This window comes from Mobula hypostoma, chromosome 4, assembly GCF_963921235.1.
Source record: "Mobula hypostoma chromosome 4, sMobHyp1.1, whole genome shotgun sequence".
In the NCBI taxonomy this organism is placed as follows: domain Eukaryota; kingdom Metazoa; phylum Chordata; class Chondrichthyes; order Myliobatiformes; family Myliobatidae; genus Mobula; species Mobula hypostoma.
Window position 1 is genome coordinate 137,045,967 of NC_086100.1, and position 19,463 is coordinate 137,065,429.

Sequence of the window (19,463 nt, forward strand, 5' to 3'; positions counted from 1 at the left end):
GTGTAGTCGATAAAACAAACAAATCTTTTTGCACTTGAATAGCTCGTTCTGATAGTATCCTTAAAATCAATATTGCATTTCTTGTACCTTTGTCTTTCACAAAACCACATTGTTCTTTACCTATTTCAGTTTGTATCTTACTTTTAGCTCTTGTCATCAAAATTCTTAGAAGTATCTTGGTGATATGTCTCATTAAATTTATGGTCCTATGTAATTCACATTCTATTGCTCTAGGTTTCTTAGGAAGAGTGATAAATACTGATTTTTAAAAATTTCTTCTGGTGTTACTCCAGTCTTGTAAATGCCATTGATTAAATCAGTAAGTTTTTCAATTCCACAATCTACAAGGGCGATAATTTTTTCTATTACTAATTCATCAGGACCTGGTGCCTTTCCTTTCTTCATCTTATTTATTGCATTATGAACTTCAGATTTTAAAATACTTGGACCTTCAATGTTTTTCTTAATTTCTGGTTTTTCGCCTCGATTGTCTTCAAACAATTCCTGAATATATTCAGTCCGTCTGTTCATAAACTCATCTCTTTCCATGATAATGGTACCGTCCTTTGCTTTCAAACATCCACTTGAAGAACAGAGGAGCTTTTTACTAGTGATATTCTTGATTTGTTGATGTAACCTTTTTGGATTAGTAATAGGGATTCTTTCTATTTGCTCACATTCCTGGTTTAACCATTCTTCTTTGGCTTTTTGACATAAGCTTTAAACTTTTTAATCTAAGGACTTATATTCTATAGGATTTGCTTTCTTCCGTCTCCTTTCTTCCATTAGATTTTTGATTTCATCTGTCATCCATTTATTCTTTGTGCTTTTTTCTTTTTTAGGAATCACTGACTTTGCTGATTCTACCAAGGCATCCTTTAGAGAGTTAAATTTCATTTCTACATTATTGCTATCATCTTCATGGGAGATCTAAATGCTAAAGTAGGACAAGGTGCTGATGGAAATACCATAGGAAAGTTTGGATGAGGGGAAAGAAATGAAAGAGGTGAGAAATGGGTAGAATGGTGCAAAATGAATAATCAGGCAATTATGAATACCAACTTTAAAAACCATCCAAGATGCTTGTGGACCTGGAAAAGTCCAGGTGATAACAGTAGAAATCAAATTGACTTTATTATTATAAACCAAAGATTTAGAAACTCAGTGACTCAATGCAAAACATATCCAGGTGCAGACTGTAATAGTGACCATAACCCAGTAGTATGTCATTTAAAAGTAAAACTTTAAAAACTAAAGAAGCAAAAACCTGAATAATCCCTTGGCTACTTGCAATTAATTAAAGAAGAAAACTTAAGACAAAAAATTTACAATTGAAGCAAGGAATAGATTTCAAAATCTAGAAATGGAATCTGTTGAAGATGATAGCAATCATGTAGAATTGTTGTCACTGGACTCAAAGTGGTCCTCAGCTGCCACTTCAGTTATTTGCAATGCCTTGTTCCCTCAGAGGCGGTCCAGTATTGCTCCTTTCCGAGTAGGTCCTTCTGAATACTGTGTGAGGAAACTCTCTTGGATGCACCATATAAATTCTGTCCCATCCAGGTCCTTTGGGTGGCATAGCTGATACTGGTAAAAATGAAATCTTCTGCTAGCAGTATCCCACTATTATCACAAATATGTACATTTTTCATTAACTCTCCTTTCATTTCTATTTGTCATTAGAACTGGTCATGTCTCCCTGTCATTATTTTGTTACTGTTTGTTCTCTCCATCCCTCTTCAACCTTCTCTTCCACTGGAAACTAACTTGTTTTCCTTTCTCTTCCTGTTCTAAAACAGGGTCCTGGACCTGAAATGTTAAATTTCCTCATTTCACACAAATGTGGCTTGACCAATTCAATTTTTCCATTGCCTTTTTTATTTATAATTAGAAATGATTTTAAGTGAACTTTATTGTATTATTAACTTGGATTTGTTGCAGTTTGAAACTAGACTATTGTTAACATTTTTAGAATGCTTTAGCTGCCATTCAACACTACATCAGAAGCTTCTTAATAGATATTGCTAAACGTTTGTGATAGTGACATTATCTATACTAGTTATTTCACCATACCAGTTTATAATAATGTTTCTTTTGGAAGTATTTTTGAAATCAGTCATGCATGTTTGACTGATATATGCTTAAATTTGCAGTGTTAATAATTTGTTTTATTTCTTGCAGAAGTAGCACGTTTCAAGCTTATTTAAGGTTAAGCCGTCTGTAGCAGTGTTCCTTGGTACAATTAAGAATTGAATACTGTATGCAGACTTTGTCCTCTTACAGTCTCTCTCTAATCCTGGAGGTTAATTCATTGCAAGAGAGGTGGACCATTTCAACAGCTGCTGCATTTTTCAGAGAACAGCAATGTAGGAGTTGTTAGTACTGCTTTGATTTCAATTTCTCCCTTTCATTGTCTGCAGACATCAGGTCCCGCGGAAGTAATACTCCTGGAACGATGTTACATTGTGGAAGGAAGAGATAGCAAGAGCCCAGCTTTAACTATCAGTGAGTATTGACAACAGATTCACAATTTTAAATGATGCCAACTTGACTTTGAATACCATGAAATGAGTTTTTGAAGCAATGTTTGATTATATACATTTCTTAAATTAAAAAGTATCAAAAATTGGTCTGATGAAGTTATTTGAGGTTTCATTTGGAATAATTGTTATCACTGATAAATTTGTTGCCTTTCTATTATGATTTTAAAGACTATACTCTGGATGTGTTTGAAATTCTTTGATAAAGTCACAGATTTAGAAATTCTATCTCAAAGTGCAATATTTATATGTACTGTGTGACTGACTAACAATTTGTTTTCATAACTAAAGTAGACACTCATCCCTCTGGGTGATGCAGTCTGCAGTTTTCCTTCAGATTTTGATTTGCACTAAACATGCCAATACATCGTGGTGTCTGAACGAGCAGAGTCAATGTTTGGACAACACTGAACTGCTTTTCAGTCGTGCATGAATGGCAGGGCGATGTCACTTGCCCCTTGCCCAGTCCCAGGCCTCTGCAGCAAACGTGAGAACTGCTTTGCAGAAATTAAAGAAAATCTACCTGAACCAATGAGCCCACAGATGTGAGCAAGTTTTTGGCAGTTCCAGTTTAGAGTAAAAATTTACCCCTGGCAATGGCTCAGGCCATTTCAGCTCTACCCAGCCCAATCAGCAGCATCTCCCCATTCCCCAGCAACTCATCAAAACTTAGAATACATGGCATATCAAACACACCCAAAATGTTCCAGCATTTTGTGTGTTTTACTCGAGATTTCCAGCATTTGTAAAATCCCTTGTGTATATGACCTGCTCACTTTCCTTTTGATTTTGCAGTGATTGGTGATTGTAAAGATGTTTGTCGGATGTGTATTTCCAATTGCCAAAGAATACTGGGGAGCATTTTTTAAAGTCCTTATTCTATGTCAGTAATGATCAGTTTGCCTCTGGCTGTTTTGCAGCAGAATTGCATTATTTTCATAGTATCAACCTAATCTACTGTTTTTAAAAGGTGCCAAATTTTTCAATCACTGACACACTCAGTAATTTGGAAGAGGAATGCAATGTAGATTAATAGTACACTCATGGGTTAATGACTTGGTGAATAAATGCACTGCCTGTTTTTGATCTACGGGCTAGGAAGTTCCATTGTTCATTTCCTAAACTGTGCTGAGCTCCCAGATCACAGACTGAGGTGCTGCAATTGAAATCCGCTCCTGTGTGCTACGGATAGGAAAATAAAATCACCCAGGCTTGCTGCTCCTATATAGTTAGGTTGTTATTCTTGCCATGTTGTGCATTTGTGGGAGGGGGAGTAACGAATGCTGATAATCTTCATGTGGAAAGACTTGCCAACAGTTACTCACATTTGACAAAATGTGCCTGATACCTATTAAATTGTGCTAAAGCATGTTTCATGACCTTTGCGGAGGAGCAGTGAAACAATTGCATTAAAATTGCCGTGATAGAGTATATAACTTTTGGCCATCCAAGATACAAGTAATTCCTAGTATTTCCCTTGAATAACCAAGAATATGAAGACAACAACCCCGACACATCTTGGGCATTCTAAATTTTACAAATTTTGGTTTATTGCTTGTAAATTGGAATCTCGTACTTTTCATAGTTTCTTAATTCCTGGCCAATTTGCCAGTTTACCTATTTTGATACAAGGTGGGTCTCAGATTACAGCCATCTATTGAGAGCACTTGAAAAGCTCAATTAGCTAAGCTCAATTAGTTCTAATTACTGAGACTACATGGGTCACCTGGCGATGTAAAAGTAACAAGTGAAGTGGTTCAGAGGCTGGGTGAGAGGTAGGTATCTACATGAACCTCCCTCTGTTTTCCTTCACCTGTATATTCCTTCTCAATGTATTTGGCTCAGCCATAATAACCATTCTGCTTATTGTTGAGATTCACTGACTAATAAGTTTAACTGAGTACCTAGCTGAAGTACATTGTGTAATAAGGTCACAAGCCGAGTCCATACATGAGTACTGCCCATTAAACATTCCTTGTCTATGCTCTCTCCGTGCTTTCTTTTGTTGACTGAAACTGTAGGAAGTGTGTACTGCATGCATTTACTGTACACCTTCTAAATGTCTTTCTAATATGGTGGTGAGACATCTTTTTGAACATAGTATAAGTGCTCCTACAGTGCATGACATCACAAAATAACTGAGTAGTGTGCTGGGCCTTTTCAACAGGCAGTTGAGAATCAATCACTTTACAGTATGTTAGTAGACACATTTTTTGAGAAAGGGTAACACAATCCCTTCAATATTGAACCAGAAGGGGTTTTAAGAGAATATGGCTATCATTTGCTGCTAGTGTCTTTTCATTCCATGTTAAACTATGAAAATTGCTGAATTCTGGTTGTATTTGGACTTATGCCTCCAGATCATTAGTCCAACTGTTTTGGATTACAAGACTTAATGTGCCACTGTAATACTGAAATCCAAGAGCCACACCAGCAGCACTCTGAGTTGACAGAGCTGTAGCCCAGGAATTTTGTCTTAATATGATAATTTTGAGAAAGCCAAGAAATTGATTTGAGGCTTCTAGAGTGTAGTTGATACTTGTCTTGTTAATAGCTGGAACATCAAAAAAGAGCTTAAGACAGGTGTTCTCAGGTATTGATTGGAGATGTGTGAATGTGGATTTTGGGTATTTGGCTCAGCCATAATAACCATTCTGCTTATTGTTGAGATTCACTGACTAATAAGTTTAACTGAGTACCTAGCTGAAGTACATTGTGTAATAAGGTCACAAGCCGAGTCCATACATGAGAACAGCTAGAGAAGAAAAGACTGTTAATTATTGTAAATGAAAATAATCATGTTACGGTGATGATAGTGTAATGGATTTAATCTTGTATCATACCCAAGAGCATACTGTATATTGGTAGCTTGGACACAGACCTTGTGTAACTAATTTGCGGTCCAGATGTTTGACATCTGTTTTGATATCTATATAGTGAGAAAACTGATAATAGAAACAAAGGCATAACTGATCCAAACCTTCATTGCCAATTTTTTGTGAACTTAACCAGAGAAGGTGAAAATGAATCCCTGAAGTCGTGCTTTGTATAGTAAAAAAATTAAAATGGCTACCCCACAAACATAAAGAATACTGATATTTGTTATCTTTTTTTTTGTAGCTTACATTTGAATTGCTCTTTAGAGACTCTGTGATCTATAGCATCATCTACTGAACAGATTGCTATGAGGAGTGCAGCTGATACTGAAAGTGTCAGTCTTAAAAAAATCCTAAGAAATACCATCACACTGGGCAGAGTAACATTAGGAAAACAACTTCTCATATTTAAGACAAAGTTGTTGTGTTTTTCCACTTCAGATAAATTGAGCTAGATGACTTGTGTAATTCTGTGTATTGGATCATGTAGGATGCAACAATTTTTATGATTTTCTAGTGCATTTTATAGTGTCAAGAAACAACAGTGAGAATAAAATTTGAAATTGAGTTTCATGGATTTACTTCTTCAAAATTACTGGGGCTTGGCAAAACTATGCCACTGTTGTAGAAGTATGTCTCGAGTCTTTTGTCATATGAAAATGGTGAATGTGACATTTTAAACTGGAATAATTGAATTTGTAGAAATGAATAAACAATATGATGCAGAATTGTAAGAATTTGATTTTAATATTGGAACAGCGAAGAATCAGTTATACACAATGTCTTTGTTGCAGAAAATTCTGTGAGCTAAAAAGGTGAACTAAACAGCATATTTAAGTGAAAAAAGTTAGCATTTCAGAAAAGGATGTTCTTCAGAACTAATGAATCAAGTAACTAATAAATTATTACTTCATTCCTTCTTAGGTACTGATCTATTTTTTTTGCACATTTTTGTTGCATATTGTACTTAGTTTCAAATTTCAATCAGTCTTTACTTTCTACATCACTTCCACTAAGGGAAGATAGGAGAGCAAAATTCCTTTTCTCTGCTGAATTGTGCTTTTGTTTCACTATGGTTTTTGTGTCAATATTGCGATGTTCAATTATGATAAGTTGGTGTGATTTTGCAAGAGGTGGATTCATTTGAATTTAGAGCACTAAAACCCTGATTACTTCCCAAGCTAGTAATTTTCTTTTTTTTTTGTTCTTTCTACCTGCAAAGGGATGGAACAAGGGATATTTGTTGTTCTGCATCTTACTGGTGAGCTAAGGCTTGCTGGTAGCCATGTGTTACTGCAGAGTGTGTGAACCTATTTATTTCATGGATGAGAGTAAGATAGGTGAGAAGAAGGAAAGTTATGTTGCTGTGATATTTTAAGTAGGTAGAAGTTTAAAAGAGTATCTTATAATTTAGTTTTTTTAAACAATTATTTCTTGATTTTTAGAAGTTTTGAGTGTCACGGACATGCACAAACAATGAAAATATTTTTGACAACTTTGAGGCATACCAATGTAGGAGGCATTACTTTAGAGTGTGTAAAATTTTCCTCGGCATGGTCTTTGCTACATGGGAAAAAAAATAATAAAACACTCTCTACCAGCCTGGATCAGTATTTATACAACAGCACTCAAGAAGGTTGAGCTCATTCAGAACAGAGAGGTGAAAGGCAGACGGAACCAGAAACAAGAAGGATTCAGTGAGTGAGTGGTGTGGGCACTATATGGATGGAGCCAGTAGGGGAACAGGGAGGAAAATAGGTGATGGGTCTGGAAGTGGGTATGTGAAAAGGAGCAAAAATGTGAAGACCGGGGTGTAGTTGGTGAGAGATGTGGTCGAACTAGTGGACAATAGAACTGCTGAATCTTAGTTAACAGTGGTGGTTGATCTGAGGTGCAGAGAGACCCAAAGATGAATTGAACACAAGAGTCTGGGAGTTTGGTTAGGGATCAAATGAAGGGCAGTTTTGGACAAGAGGATGAAAGACTGGGGTTCTTCCTTTGAGAACAGAGGGGGATGTGGAGGAATCAGATCAGGGACCTGTTGTGACTTCCTGTGGAGCTTGAGATTGCAAGTACAGTTACTTGTACAGTTTAGTGCCAGTTTTAAAAAGCAAGCGAGGCATGTCGGAATGTTTTGCAGAGCTTGGGATCATTTGGGTGATTAGGCAATTGGCAAGGGATAATAAAAAGAAGCTAGATTTAAGCAGAACAGTCACTGTGGGAGGGGCCATAGTATAAGTGGGCCAGAGTTAGAGTGGAGAACTGAAGCTTTGTCTTGAAAGGCTTTGACACAAAGAAGCTGAAGTTAGGTTGGGGTTTCCGTCAGGTTTTTCTATCTTTCTTTGTTAGTGCCTAGCTAGAGTAATGTCAATGGATCCCAGGTCAGTGGTGTGCTCTGCAGGCAAGATGTAGAAGATCTGGCAGGCTTCCAGTCTCCTTGATAACTTCATCTATAAGAAATATATCTGGGTGCAACTCCTTAACAGACCACGTTAGGGAACTGGAGCTGCAGCTGGATGAGCTTCAGCTTATTTGGGCAAATGAGGGAGAGAGAGATGGGAGCAACATGGAGGTAGTCACCTCTAAGTGCAGGAGGCAGATAGCTGAGCGACTGTCAGGAGAGGGGAAGGGAGCAGACAGATTGTGCAGAGTACCCCTGTAGCCATTCCCTTCAATGACAATTATACCGCTGATTTACTGGTGTGTTGGTTGTCCATTGTTTCTGACGATCATGTTTGTCTGTGCAGCTTATAGACTGCGCGGAGAAAATCCTGTGCGGGAGGAGTTTTATATTGAAAAAGTCGTGACACTGTCTTGGCCTCAAAAATCTTTGTCCAAAGCTCTGAAAACCCATCATGTCTGGAGACCTCCTCGGCTGCAGTGGATAGCCATGACACCTGCAGTGCCTTGTAGTGCCCTGCACTCGCCATGAAGCGTTGCAGCACTGCCTTCTTGGCTGTTGGATCTTGTAGTTCATCTCATCTGCCCAGTCTGCTGGCACTGGCTTCGCATGCTGGAGTAGACATACCCCTGTCTCACCGGGGTTGGAGGTTCTCGGCTACCCTCGCCTGGTTTAGCCCGCCTGTCGAAGCGATGTACTGAGGTGTGGTCACTGTCGCACGCAAACAGTTACCTGGAGCCACAGGTGAGAGCTGGGTGGCAGGTGGGGACCAAAAGTGGATGAGCTGCCCTGGGCAAAGCATGACAAGCCCACCAGCAGAGGTGCTACCCCTCCCTGGACACCCCATTCACTTACTGGTACTAGGCAATGAACAGATGATGACGGATGATCAGATGACAGAACTCTCAGTGAATGCATATTTTGGAGACTGTGACCACAACTCCCTGAGCTTTACCATAGCCTTGACAGGGATAGGAGCAGGTGGTGTGAGAAAATACATAACTGGGGGAGAGCAAATTATGATGCTATTAGGCAGGAACTTGGGAGTGTAAATTGGCAACAGATGTCCCCAGGAATTCTGGAGGTTGTTTAGAGAACAATCGCTTGGAGTTCTGGATAGGGTGGTCCCATTGAGGCAGGGAAATTACAGTAGGATGGGCAGCTATTGTTAACAAGAGATATGGAGTCAAGACAAAGAAAGAAGCAAAAGGTTCGGGAAGTAAGGATAAGGCAGGGCTCTAGAGAGGTACAAGGTAATAAGGAAGCAGCAGAAGAATGGACTTCTAGAAGGGGTTATGAGAAGGCCTTGGGGAATCGGATCAAGGAAAAGCACAGGCATTCTACATATACATGGCTAGAGTGCCTAGACTAGAGTATGGATAGGACCAAACAGAGATAAAAGATTAAAAATGCCCAGAGTTAGAGGAGGTACGGGAGGTCCTCAATGATACTTTGCTTCTGGTGAGAAGGGCATTGATGAATGAGAGGACACTGTAGAACAGGCTAACATACTGGAACATGCTGACATTAAGAAAGAGGATGTGTTGGAACACATTAGCATAGACAAGTCCTTGGAGCCGGATGGGACATATCCCAGTTTACTACAGGAAGCAAAAGAAGAGATTACAATCACTTTGGTGATGATCTTTGTGTCCTCACTGGCCACAGGATGACTGGAGGGTGGCAAGTATTCCATTGTTCAAGAAAGATAATAGGGAATTATATACATCATTAGTGGGCAGACTATTGGAGAGCATTCTTAGAGACAGGATTTAAGAGCATTTGGAGAAATATAGTCTGATTAGAGTTAATCAATATGCCTCTGTGAGGGGTAGGTTGTGTCTTAAGAGCCTGACTGAATTCTTCAAAGAAGTGACAAAGCACATTGATGAAGGTAGAGCAGTGGATGTGGTGTACATGGATTTTAGTTAGGCATTTCAGAACCAAAATCAGGTTTAATATCACTGGCATATATTGTGAAATTTGTTAACTCAGTAGCAGCAGTTCAATGCAATACACAATATAGAAGAAAGATCTATCAATCAAATGCAGAATATGTATATTGAATGGATTAATGATTCTGCAAAAACAGAAATAATATATATTTAAAAAGTGAGGTAGTGTTCACGGGTTCAATGTCCATTTAGGAATCGGATGGCAGAGGGGAAGAAGCTGTTCCTGAATCACTGAGTGTGTGCCTTCAGGCTTCTGTACCTCCTACCTGATGGTAACAGTGAGAAAAGGGCATGCCCTGGGTGCTGGAAGTCCTTAATAATGGACGCTGCCTTTCTGAGACACTGCTCCCTGAAGATGTTCTGGGTACTTTATAGGCTAGTGCCCGAGATGAAGCTGACTAGATTTACAAACCTCTGCAGCTTCTTTCGGCCCTGTGCAGTAGCCCCCCCCCAATACCAGACAGTGATGCAGCCTGTCAGAATGCTCTCCATAGTACATCTATAGAAGTTTATGAGTATTTTTGTTGAAATACAAAATCTCTACAAACTCCTAATGATGTATAGTCACTGTCTTGCCTTCTTTATAGCTGCACCGATATGTTGGGACCAGGTTAGGTCCTCAGAGATATTAGAACACAGAAACATAGAAAACCTACAGCACAATATAGGCCTTTTGACCCACAAAGTTGTGCCGAACATGTCCCTACCTTAGAAATTACTAGGCTTACCCACAGCCCTCTATTTTTCTAAGCTCCAGGTACCTATCCAAAAATCTCTTAAAAGACCCTATCGTATCCGCCTTCACCACTGTTGCCGGCAGCCCATTCCACGCACTCACCACTCTCTGAGTAAAAAACTTGCCCCTGACATCTCCTCTGTACCTACTTCCAAGCACCTTAAACCTGTGCCCTCTTGTGCTAGCCATTTCAACCTTGGGAAAAAGCCTCTGACTATCCACATGATCAATAACTCTCATCACCTATATCAGGTCACCTCTCATCCTCCGTTGCTTCAAGGAGAAAAGGCTGAGTTCACTCAACCTATTCTCATAAGGTATGCTCCCCAATCCAGGCAACATCCTTCTAAATCTCCTCTGCATCCTTTCTATGGCTTCCATATCTTTCCTGTAGTGAGGCGACCAGAACTGAGTACAGTACTCCAAATGGGGTCTGACCAGGGTCCTCTATAGCTGCAACATTACCCTTGGGCTCCCAAATTCAATTCCACGATTGATGAAGACCAATACACCGTACGCCTTCTTAACCACAGGGTCAACCTGCGCAGCTGCTTTGGGTGTCCTATGGACTCGAATCCCAAGATTCCTCTGATCCTCCACACTGCCAAGAGTCTTACCGTTAATACTATATGCAGCCATCATATTTGACCTACCAAAATGAACCACCTCACACTTATCTGGGTTGAACTCCATCTGCCACTTCTCAGCCCAGTTTTGCATCCTATCAATGTCCTGCTGTAACCTCTGACAGCCCTCCACACTATCCACAACACTTCTAACCTTCGTGTCATTAGCAAACTTACTAAAGGAAAATCATGTCTGACGAATCTCAGAGAATTTTTTGAGGATGTAACTAGTAGAGTGGATAGGGGAGAACCAGTGGATGTGGTATATTTGGATTTTCAAAAGGCTTTTGACAAGGTCCCACACAGGAGGTTAGCGTGCAAACTTAAAGCACACGGTATTGGGGGTAAAGTATTGATGTGGATAGAGAATTGGTTGGCAGACAGGAAGCCAAGAGTGGGAATAAACAAGACCTTTTCAGAATGGCAGGCAGTGACTAGTGGGGTACCGCAAGGCTCAGTGCTGAAACCCCAGTTGTTTACAATATATATGACTTAGATGAGGGAATTAAATGCAGCATCTCCAAGTTTGCGGATGACATGAAGCTGGGTGGCAGTGTTAGCTGTGAGGAGGATGCTAAGAGGATGCAGGGTGACTTGGATAGGTTAGGTGAGAGGGCAAGTTCATGGCAGATGCAATTTAATGTGGATAAATGTGAGGTTATCCACTTTGGTGGCAAAAACAGGAAAACAGAATGGTGACCGATTAGGAAAAGGGGAGGTGCAACGAGACCTGGGTGTCATTATACACCAGTCATTGAAAGTGGGCATGCAGGTACAGCAGGCGGTGAAAAAGGCGAATGGTATGCTAGCATTCATAGCAAGAAGATTCGAGTACAGGAGCAGGGAGGTACTACAGCAGTTGTACAAGGCCTTGGTGAGACCACACCTGGAATATTGTGCGCAGTTTTGGTCCCCTAATCTGAGGAAAGACATTCTTGCCATAGAGGGAGTGCAAAGAAGGTTTACCAGATTGATTCCTGGGATGGCAGGCCTTTCATATGATGAAAGACTGGATCGACTTGGCTTATACTCGTTGGAATTTAGAAGATTAAGGGGTATCTTATTGAAATGTATAAAATCCTAAAGGGATTGGACAGGCTAGATGCAGGAAGATTGTTCCCGATGTTGGGGAAGTCCAGAACGAGGGGTCACAGTTTGAGGATAAAGGGGAAGCCTTTTAGGACCGAGATTAGGAAGAACTTCTTCACACGGAGAGTGGTGAATCTGTGGAATTCTCTGCCACAGGAAACAGTTGAGGCCAGTTCATTGGCTATATTTAAGAGGGAGTTAGATATGGCCCTTGTGGCTAAAGGGATCGGGGGTATGGAGGGAAGGCTGGTACAGGGTTCTGAGTTGGATGATCAGCCATGATCATACTGAATGGCGGTGCAGGCTCAAAGGGCCGAATGGCCTACTCCTGCACCTATTTTCTATGTTTCTATGTAACCCATCCCTCCACTTCCTCATCCAGGTTATTTATAAAAATCACAAAGAGTAAGGGTCCCGGAACAGATCCCTGGGGCACTCCACTGGTGACCGACCTCCATGCAGAATATGAGCCGTCTACAACCACTCTTTGCCTTCTGTGGGCAAGCCAGTTCTGGATCCACAAAACAATGTTCCCTTGGATCCCATGCCTCTTTACTTGCTCAATAAGCCTTGCATGGGGTACCTTATCAAATGCCTTGCTGAAATCCATATACACTACATCTACTGCTCTGCCTTCATCAATGTGTTTAGTCACATCCTCAAAAAATTCAATCAGGCTTGTAAGGCACGAACGTGCCCTTGACAAAGCCATGCTGAGTATTCCTAATCATATTATACCTCTCCAAATGTTCATAAATCCTGCCTGCCAGGATCTTCTCCATCAACTTACCAACCACTGAGGTAAGTCTCACTGGTCTATAATTTCCTGGGCTATCTCTTCTCCCTTTCTTGAATAAAGGAACAACATCCGCAACCCTCCAATCCTCCGGAACCTCTCCTGTCCCCATTGATGATGAAAAGATCATCACCAGAGGCTCAGCAATCTCCTCCCTTGCCTCCCACAGTAGCCTGGGGTACATCTCATCCAGTCCGGGCGACTTATCCAACTTGATGCTTTCCAAAAGCTCCAGCACATCCTCTTTCTTAATATCTACATGCTCAAACTTTTCAGTGTACTGCAAGTCATCACTACAATCACCAAGATCCTTTTCCATCGTGAGTACTGAAGTAAAGTATTCATTAAGTACCTCTGCTATTTCCTTCAGTTCCATACATACTTTCCCAATGTCACACTTGATAGGTCCTATTCTTTCACGTCTTATCCTATTGCTCTTCACATACTTGTAGAATGCCTTGAGGTTTTCCTTGATCCTGCCTGCCAAGGCCTTCTCATGGCCCCTTCTGGCTCTCCTAATTTCCTTCTTAAGCTCCTTCCTATTAGCCTTATAATCTTCTCGATCTCTAACATTACCTAGCTCTCTGAACCTTTTGTAAGCTTTTCCTTTCTTCTTGACTAAATTTATCACAGCCTTTATACACCACGGTTCCTGTACCCTACCATAACTTCCCTGTCTCATTGGAACGTACCTATGCTGAACTCCACACAAATATCCCCTGAACATTTGCCACATTTCTTCAGTACTTTTCCTTTGACACCCAGGAACTTGAAACTGCTTACTCTCTCCACTTCTGATCCTTCTGTGAGGATTGGTACGTGTGCCTTCGTCTGACCCTTCCTGAAGTCCACAATCTGCTCTTTCATCTTACTGACGTTAAGTGCCAGGTTGTTGCTGTGACACCACTCCACTAGTTGTTATATCTCACTCCTGTACGCCCTCTCTTCTCCATTTGAGATTCTACCAGCAATGGTTGTATCATCTGCAAATTTAACAATGGCATGTGAGCAATCCATTTTATTATACAATAATAGTACTTGACCTATGCCTAGCCACACAGTCATGGGTATAGAGAGAGTCGAGCAGGGGCTACTTTGTCTAATTTGACAAGGTTCCCCATTGGAGGCTCATTCAGAAAGTCGGAAGGCATGGGATCCAGGGAAACTTGATTCTAGGGATTCAAAACTAACTTGCCCACAGATGGCAGAGCGTGATAATAGATGGGGTGTTTTCTGCCGGGAGGTCGATGACCAGTGGTATTGCAGAGGGATCTGTTCTTGGACCGACCCCAGCTCTTTGTGATTTTTATTTGTGACTTGGATAAGGAAGTGGATGGGCGGTATGTTTTCAGATGACACAAAGTTTGATAGTGTAGAAAATTGTTGTAGGTTACAACGGGACATTGATAGGATGCAGAGCTGGGGTCTTGGGATTCAAGTCCTTAGATATCTAAATTGCCACACAAGTTGATAAGGGTATTTAAGAAGGTGTGGGGTTAGTTGGCATTCATTAGTCGGGGGATTGAATTCAAGAGCCGCAAGGTCCTGTTTCTGTTTAGACTAAACTTGGACAATTGTGTTTAGTTCTAGTTGCCTCCTTACAGGAAAGATGTGGAAGCTTTAGAGAGGATGCAGAGGAAATTTACCAGGGTGCTGCCTGGATTATGTCTTATGGGGATAGGTTGAGTGAGCTACAGCTGTTCTCTTTGGAGCAAAGGAGGATGAGAGCTGACTTGATAGTAGTGAACAAGATGATAAGAGGCATTGTTTGAGTGGATAGTCAGAGAATTTTTCCCAGGGCAGAAACAGTTAATATGAGGGGGGCATAATTTTAAGGTGGAAAGTATAAGGGGGATGTTAAAGGTAGGCTTTTTACAGAGTGATGCATGCATGGAACGTGCTGCCAGGGATGGTGGCAGAGGCAAATAAATTAGGGACATTTAAGGGATTCTTAGTTAGATAGGCACATGGATAATAGAAAAATGAGGAAGGAAAGGATTAGATTGATCTTAGAGTAGGTTAAAAGGGCAGTACAACATTGTGGACAGCAGGGCCTGTACTGTGCTGTATTGTTCTATGTTTTAAATGTCTGTGATAATAAATCTGATTCTGATTCTATTTTACATGCATTCAAACATTGAGAAACCAGCCAAGCACGTGCACAGCAGTGTTAGAGTGTTTTACACCCTGGAAGCAGTACTTATGCACAGTTGCCAAAGAGACCACACTCCGTGCAGCTGCTGGCACTTCCCTGTACAGCAATCACAGGGTAGAGTCATTTCTTAAATGCAGACTCTCCAGGGCAACCATCAACTGTATATTGATTGAGGTGGCCATAGAGAAGGCAATGAAGCTGCAAAAACACAGAGAGAGAGAGAGAGGGGGGGGGAGGGGAGGGAGAGGGAGGGAGGGTGGAGAGAGGGGAGGGAGAGGGAGGGGGGAGAGGGAGGGAGGGGAGAGGGGGAGGCAGAGGGAGATGGAGATGGAGGGGGGAGAGGGGGAGGGGAGGGGAATGGAGAGGGAGATGGAGAGGGTGAGGGAGAGGCGGAGGGGAGGGGGGGAGAGGGAGGGAGGGGGAGAGAGAGAGGGGAGGGAGAGGGGGAGAGGGAGATGGAGAGGGAGAGGGGGAGGGAGAGAGGAGGTGAGGGAGGGAGAGGGAGAGATATTCCTGATTCACAGGGAAACACTCTAAAATGCTCCAGTGAGATGCATGCCAAGAGGAAGGCCCCACGTGCCAGGAAGAGCCCCCATTGATAACATGAACCGGGCAGGATGCTCACGCTGCCACCTACCAAGGTAGAACAGACCCTACTCAATGGTGCAATGCTGCAAGAAACTTTCTGACCTTATGATATGTCAAAAAGTGAAAGAGACTGCGAAGAATACTGCTTGCTCACATGGATATAATTTCCCAGAGGCATATGTGCAAATGCATGTATTTGTACATACACATGCACACAAAAACAGAAGTCGCACAAATTACTAACCATCCACCGCCTCCCTCACCTACACCAGCTTTCATCTTTGGTGGTCTACTCCCTCCTCCTATACCTGTAGATCAAGCCTAGAGATGCAGGGCAATTGAAAGGTGAGCCAATGTCCTGAATCTGCCCCATTTAGACTAAAGTTGCGATGTATAAGAGGAGGCCACCCAGATGGAAGTGTGCTTCTTAGGGTCAGTCTGCAAGAGACAGTTCTCTTTCTTGTAGTCAGAAGAGCTACTGAGAAACAAATCTGTATTTGATCCTGGGTGTATTTTACCAGAAATATTTATTGACAATGTGATTATTGCATTGTCGTTGGTAATGATTTCCAGTATACGTCTTCATTGCCATGTGTGCTGATGCATCACAATCAAATTGATTCAGGCACTACTTCTACGTGCAAATCTTTATTGTCTTATCTGTGCAAAGTATGAGGAGTCCCCCCTCCCCACCTGTTTTCCGTTCACCAAGGCAGCATAATGCAACGGAGGAGGATGAAAATGGTCAACTATCTAGGCACAAGCTCCTGCAGGAGCAGGAGGGAAGAGTGGAAAGATGAGGAGGAGATGATGACAATAATGACCAAGGGTCATTTTGCATTCCTCAGTATCACTCCATGGACTGACATGGTGAAATTGAACAAGCTAGAGGAACAGATACATTTGGATGTACACTAGGCACTATCAAGTCAAGTTTACTGCCATTTATCTATAGACATACATTCTGTCAAATGAGACATTTCTCTGGACCAGGGGGTAAAGCACAGTAGTACGTATAACATACGTATAACGCACAATAACTTATGAAAGTAAGAAAAAAATCTATAAATAAATTACAGATAAATAAACAAAGTAAAGTGCATAAATTAAATATTGCAAGGTACAGAACAAATTAACCAGTGACACAAGTAATCTGATACGGCAGGGAGTTCAGAAGCCTAATGCTCTGAGGGATGAAATTGTTTCCCATCCTGACTGTTCTTGTTTTTATGCCTCAGAGCCTCCTGCCTGATGGTAGAAAGTCAAAGAGGAGGCTGGATGGATGGATGGGATCCTTGATAATACTAAGGCCCCTGCTTACACAGCGCTCCTGATAAATGTCCCCAGTGGATGGTAGGGAGACCCCTATGATCCTCTCAGCTGTTCTCACAGTCCGTTGTAGGGACTTGCGGTCCGATGTTCGGCAGCGCTCATACCAGATGGAGATGTAGCTTGTCAAGATGCTCTCAATGGTGCTCCTGTGAAATTCAGTTAAGATGGGTTGGGGGGAGGGAACCTTGCTTGCCTCAATTTCCTTAGGAAGTGGAGGCGCTGCTGTGTCTTTTTGTTCAGGGAGGGGATACTGAGGAACGAGGTGAGGTCATCCATGTTGTGAACTCCCAGGAACTTGGTGCACCTAACTCTGTCTATGGCGAGAGTTATCTGGCTGCATTCTGGCATTAGAAATGGAGAATCTGCTTTGTGAGCCTTGTATCTTTCTACCAAAGAGAACTGGAATGAAGATTAAGATGGGGATGTGTTGTGAAATGGATGAAGAATGATCTGGTTATCAATGCAGGTGCTGACAAAAGATCATAGAATAGTCTGTCTTCATGCTCTTGCTGAGGTTGTGCCTAATGGTGTACCACAATCTCCACCGTGAAGGCTGTGTGCACTTTGCAAAGACTCCGCAACCATCGTCCGGTTCAGAGAAAGAGAACCGCTAGAGCGGGCTTGGGGATGGCTTTGTGCTTCGATCAGGTTTCATGCTGATCCATCTGGAGTTCTGGTCCCTGAAGCAACCAAAGCTCCTTAGGAATTGCAATCTATCATCAGGGAGCAATTTAACGTCTTCATTAGAGAGGCACCACTAATGAGTCATTGTTCACCATCCTCACTGAGCGGCAGGGTGCCATTCATAGGCAGGTGACTGATCTCATTAGACATCGGGGTGCAAATGTAAGGCTTCTCATGGGTTACCAGGAGCAAAAGCCTGCTGTATGTGAGCAGATCACTCCTCTGTACTTTATAGCAGATAGCTCCTTGACATGATCAGATGTGCGTCATGAGTGAACTCATCTTCTTCGGGAGCAGCAGCAAGTTTTCAGCACTTCTTTGCATTGTGAGCAGAATTCTGCCCAGTGTGTGTAGAATGCTGCATCTATGTTAAGAGTGAAAGGGAGAGAGACCAGGCACCCACGATTCAGGTTCCATTATCTCGATCAGCGCCAGGTCTTGCTAATGCAAAAATGATAATGTGAGCTGGGTGCCAGTGCCATTGACCATCTAATAGATTGCTTGGCATAATGGTGCAGGGCTTTGATTTTCACAGCTCATTTGGTTACCAATTCAGCTCCCACTATGCTCTCTCATGATACATTTGCTAGGTAATTGCGATAGCCAGTAGTCACAAACTGTTCTTTTCATTTGGTCTGTAGTCTGAAGCCGTCCACTTAATGCAAGAGCTTATCAGAGGTCGCATCCATGCAGACTCAGAGAGAAAGCGGTCAGCCTCACAGAAGTCAATTTGCAGCCACTGAAGCAATATAATGATGCAGTGCTAGGACACTGAAGCCCACCTCCAAGATAGTGAAACACTGGCTGTTCATCTTCTTGGCAAATGCCCTTAATTTCTCTTTATCTGATATTTCATTTTGCTTTGTTATAAATATTTCTCAAGATAGCAGCAAGATTCAAGTGCACTCCCATTTAGAGCATGTTCTGTGTGCAGAGAGAAAGCCACACTGTTGTGATAGCTCTGTCACCCAGTCAGCTTATTAACAGCTTCCATTTCATGTCAATGTACTCGAGGAAAAGCTTGACTCAGCCAGACAGTGCGGGATGCTTCTCCAATAAAATATAGTAAAGCATTTAATTCTGAAATAATTTGACTGATTCAATAGCTACTCTGTTATTCTGGCAATCCTTCAGTGTGGATTCTAATGTGAAGAGGATTTTGATCTCGAGGTACTTTCTCCCTATTTGGTTGGCTTTAATAATGACAACCTCTGAGAGAGGGATTTCAGTGAGAGGATGAAGAATCTGAGGTAGGTTGCATGGTTAGATGGAGCATGTGCTGTATTCCGTTTATTCTTTGGGAGTCCAAATTTGGATGTGGGACTGAAAGAAGTGATGCAATAGTTGAAACAGCATAGTTCAAAGTGCAGGAGTGCACGGCACCACAGTCATCACATTTGCTGTGATGATTGCATTGCCGAGACCATCAGTTCTTCCCTATCTTGTATCTTATAATGATCATTTGGTACAAAGACTTAAAATGAACCACACTTGGAGGTACGTGAGGAATTTTCCGGCATTGAGTAAGTTCGCTTGATTTATGAGATCTTTATTGAGTTGGCTTAAACGTTAGACCACAGTCCCCAGTCGTTGCATGCCGAACAGATCAAAGGTTCACTTCATTGTCAAAGTATGCATGTACGATATATCCCTGACATTCATCTGCTCGGAATAGCCAGAAAGAC

General features: G+C 41.8%; 1 protein-coding gene across 4 annotated transcripts in view; it reads left to right on the plus strand.

Moving 5' to 3' along the window:
* inpp4b (inositol polyphosphate-4-phosphatase type II B) overlaps positions 1-19,463 on the plus strand; it is an 805,146-nt gene that overhangs the window by 336,974 nt on the left and 448,709 nt on the right. For all 4 annotated transcript variants that reach the window (XM_063046598.1, XM_063046596.1, XM_063046599.1 and 1 more), the window contains exon 4: positions 2,421-2,505. In XM_063046598.1, coding sequence (XP_062902668.1) covers positions 2,421-2,505 — 85 coding nt within the window. The remainder of the gene's footprint in view (positions 1-2,420; positions 2,506-19,463) is intronic.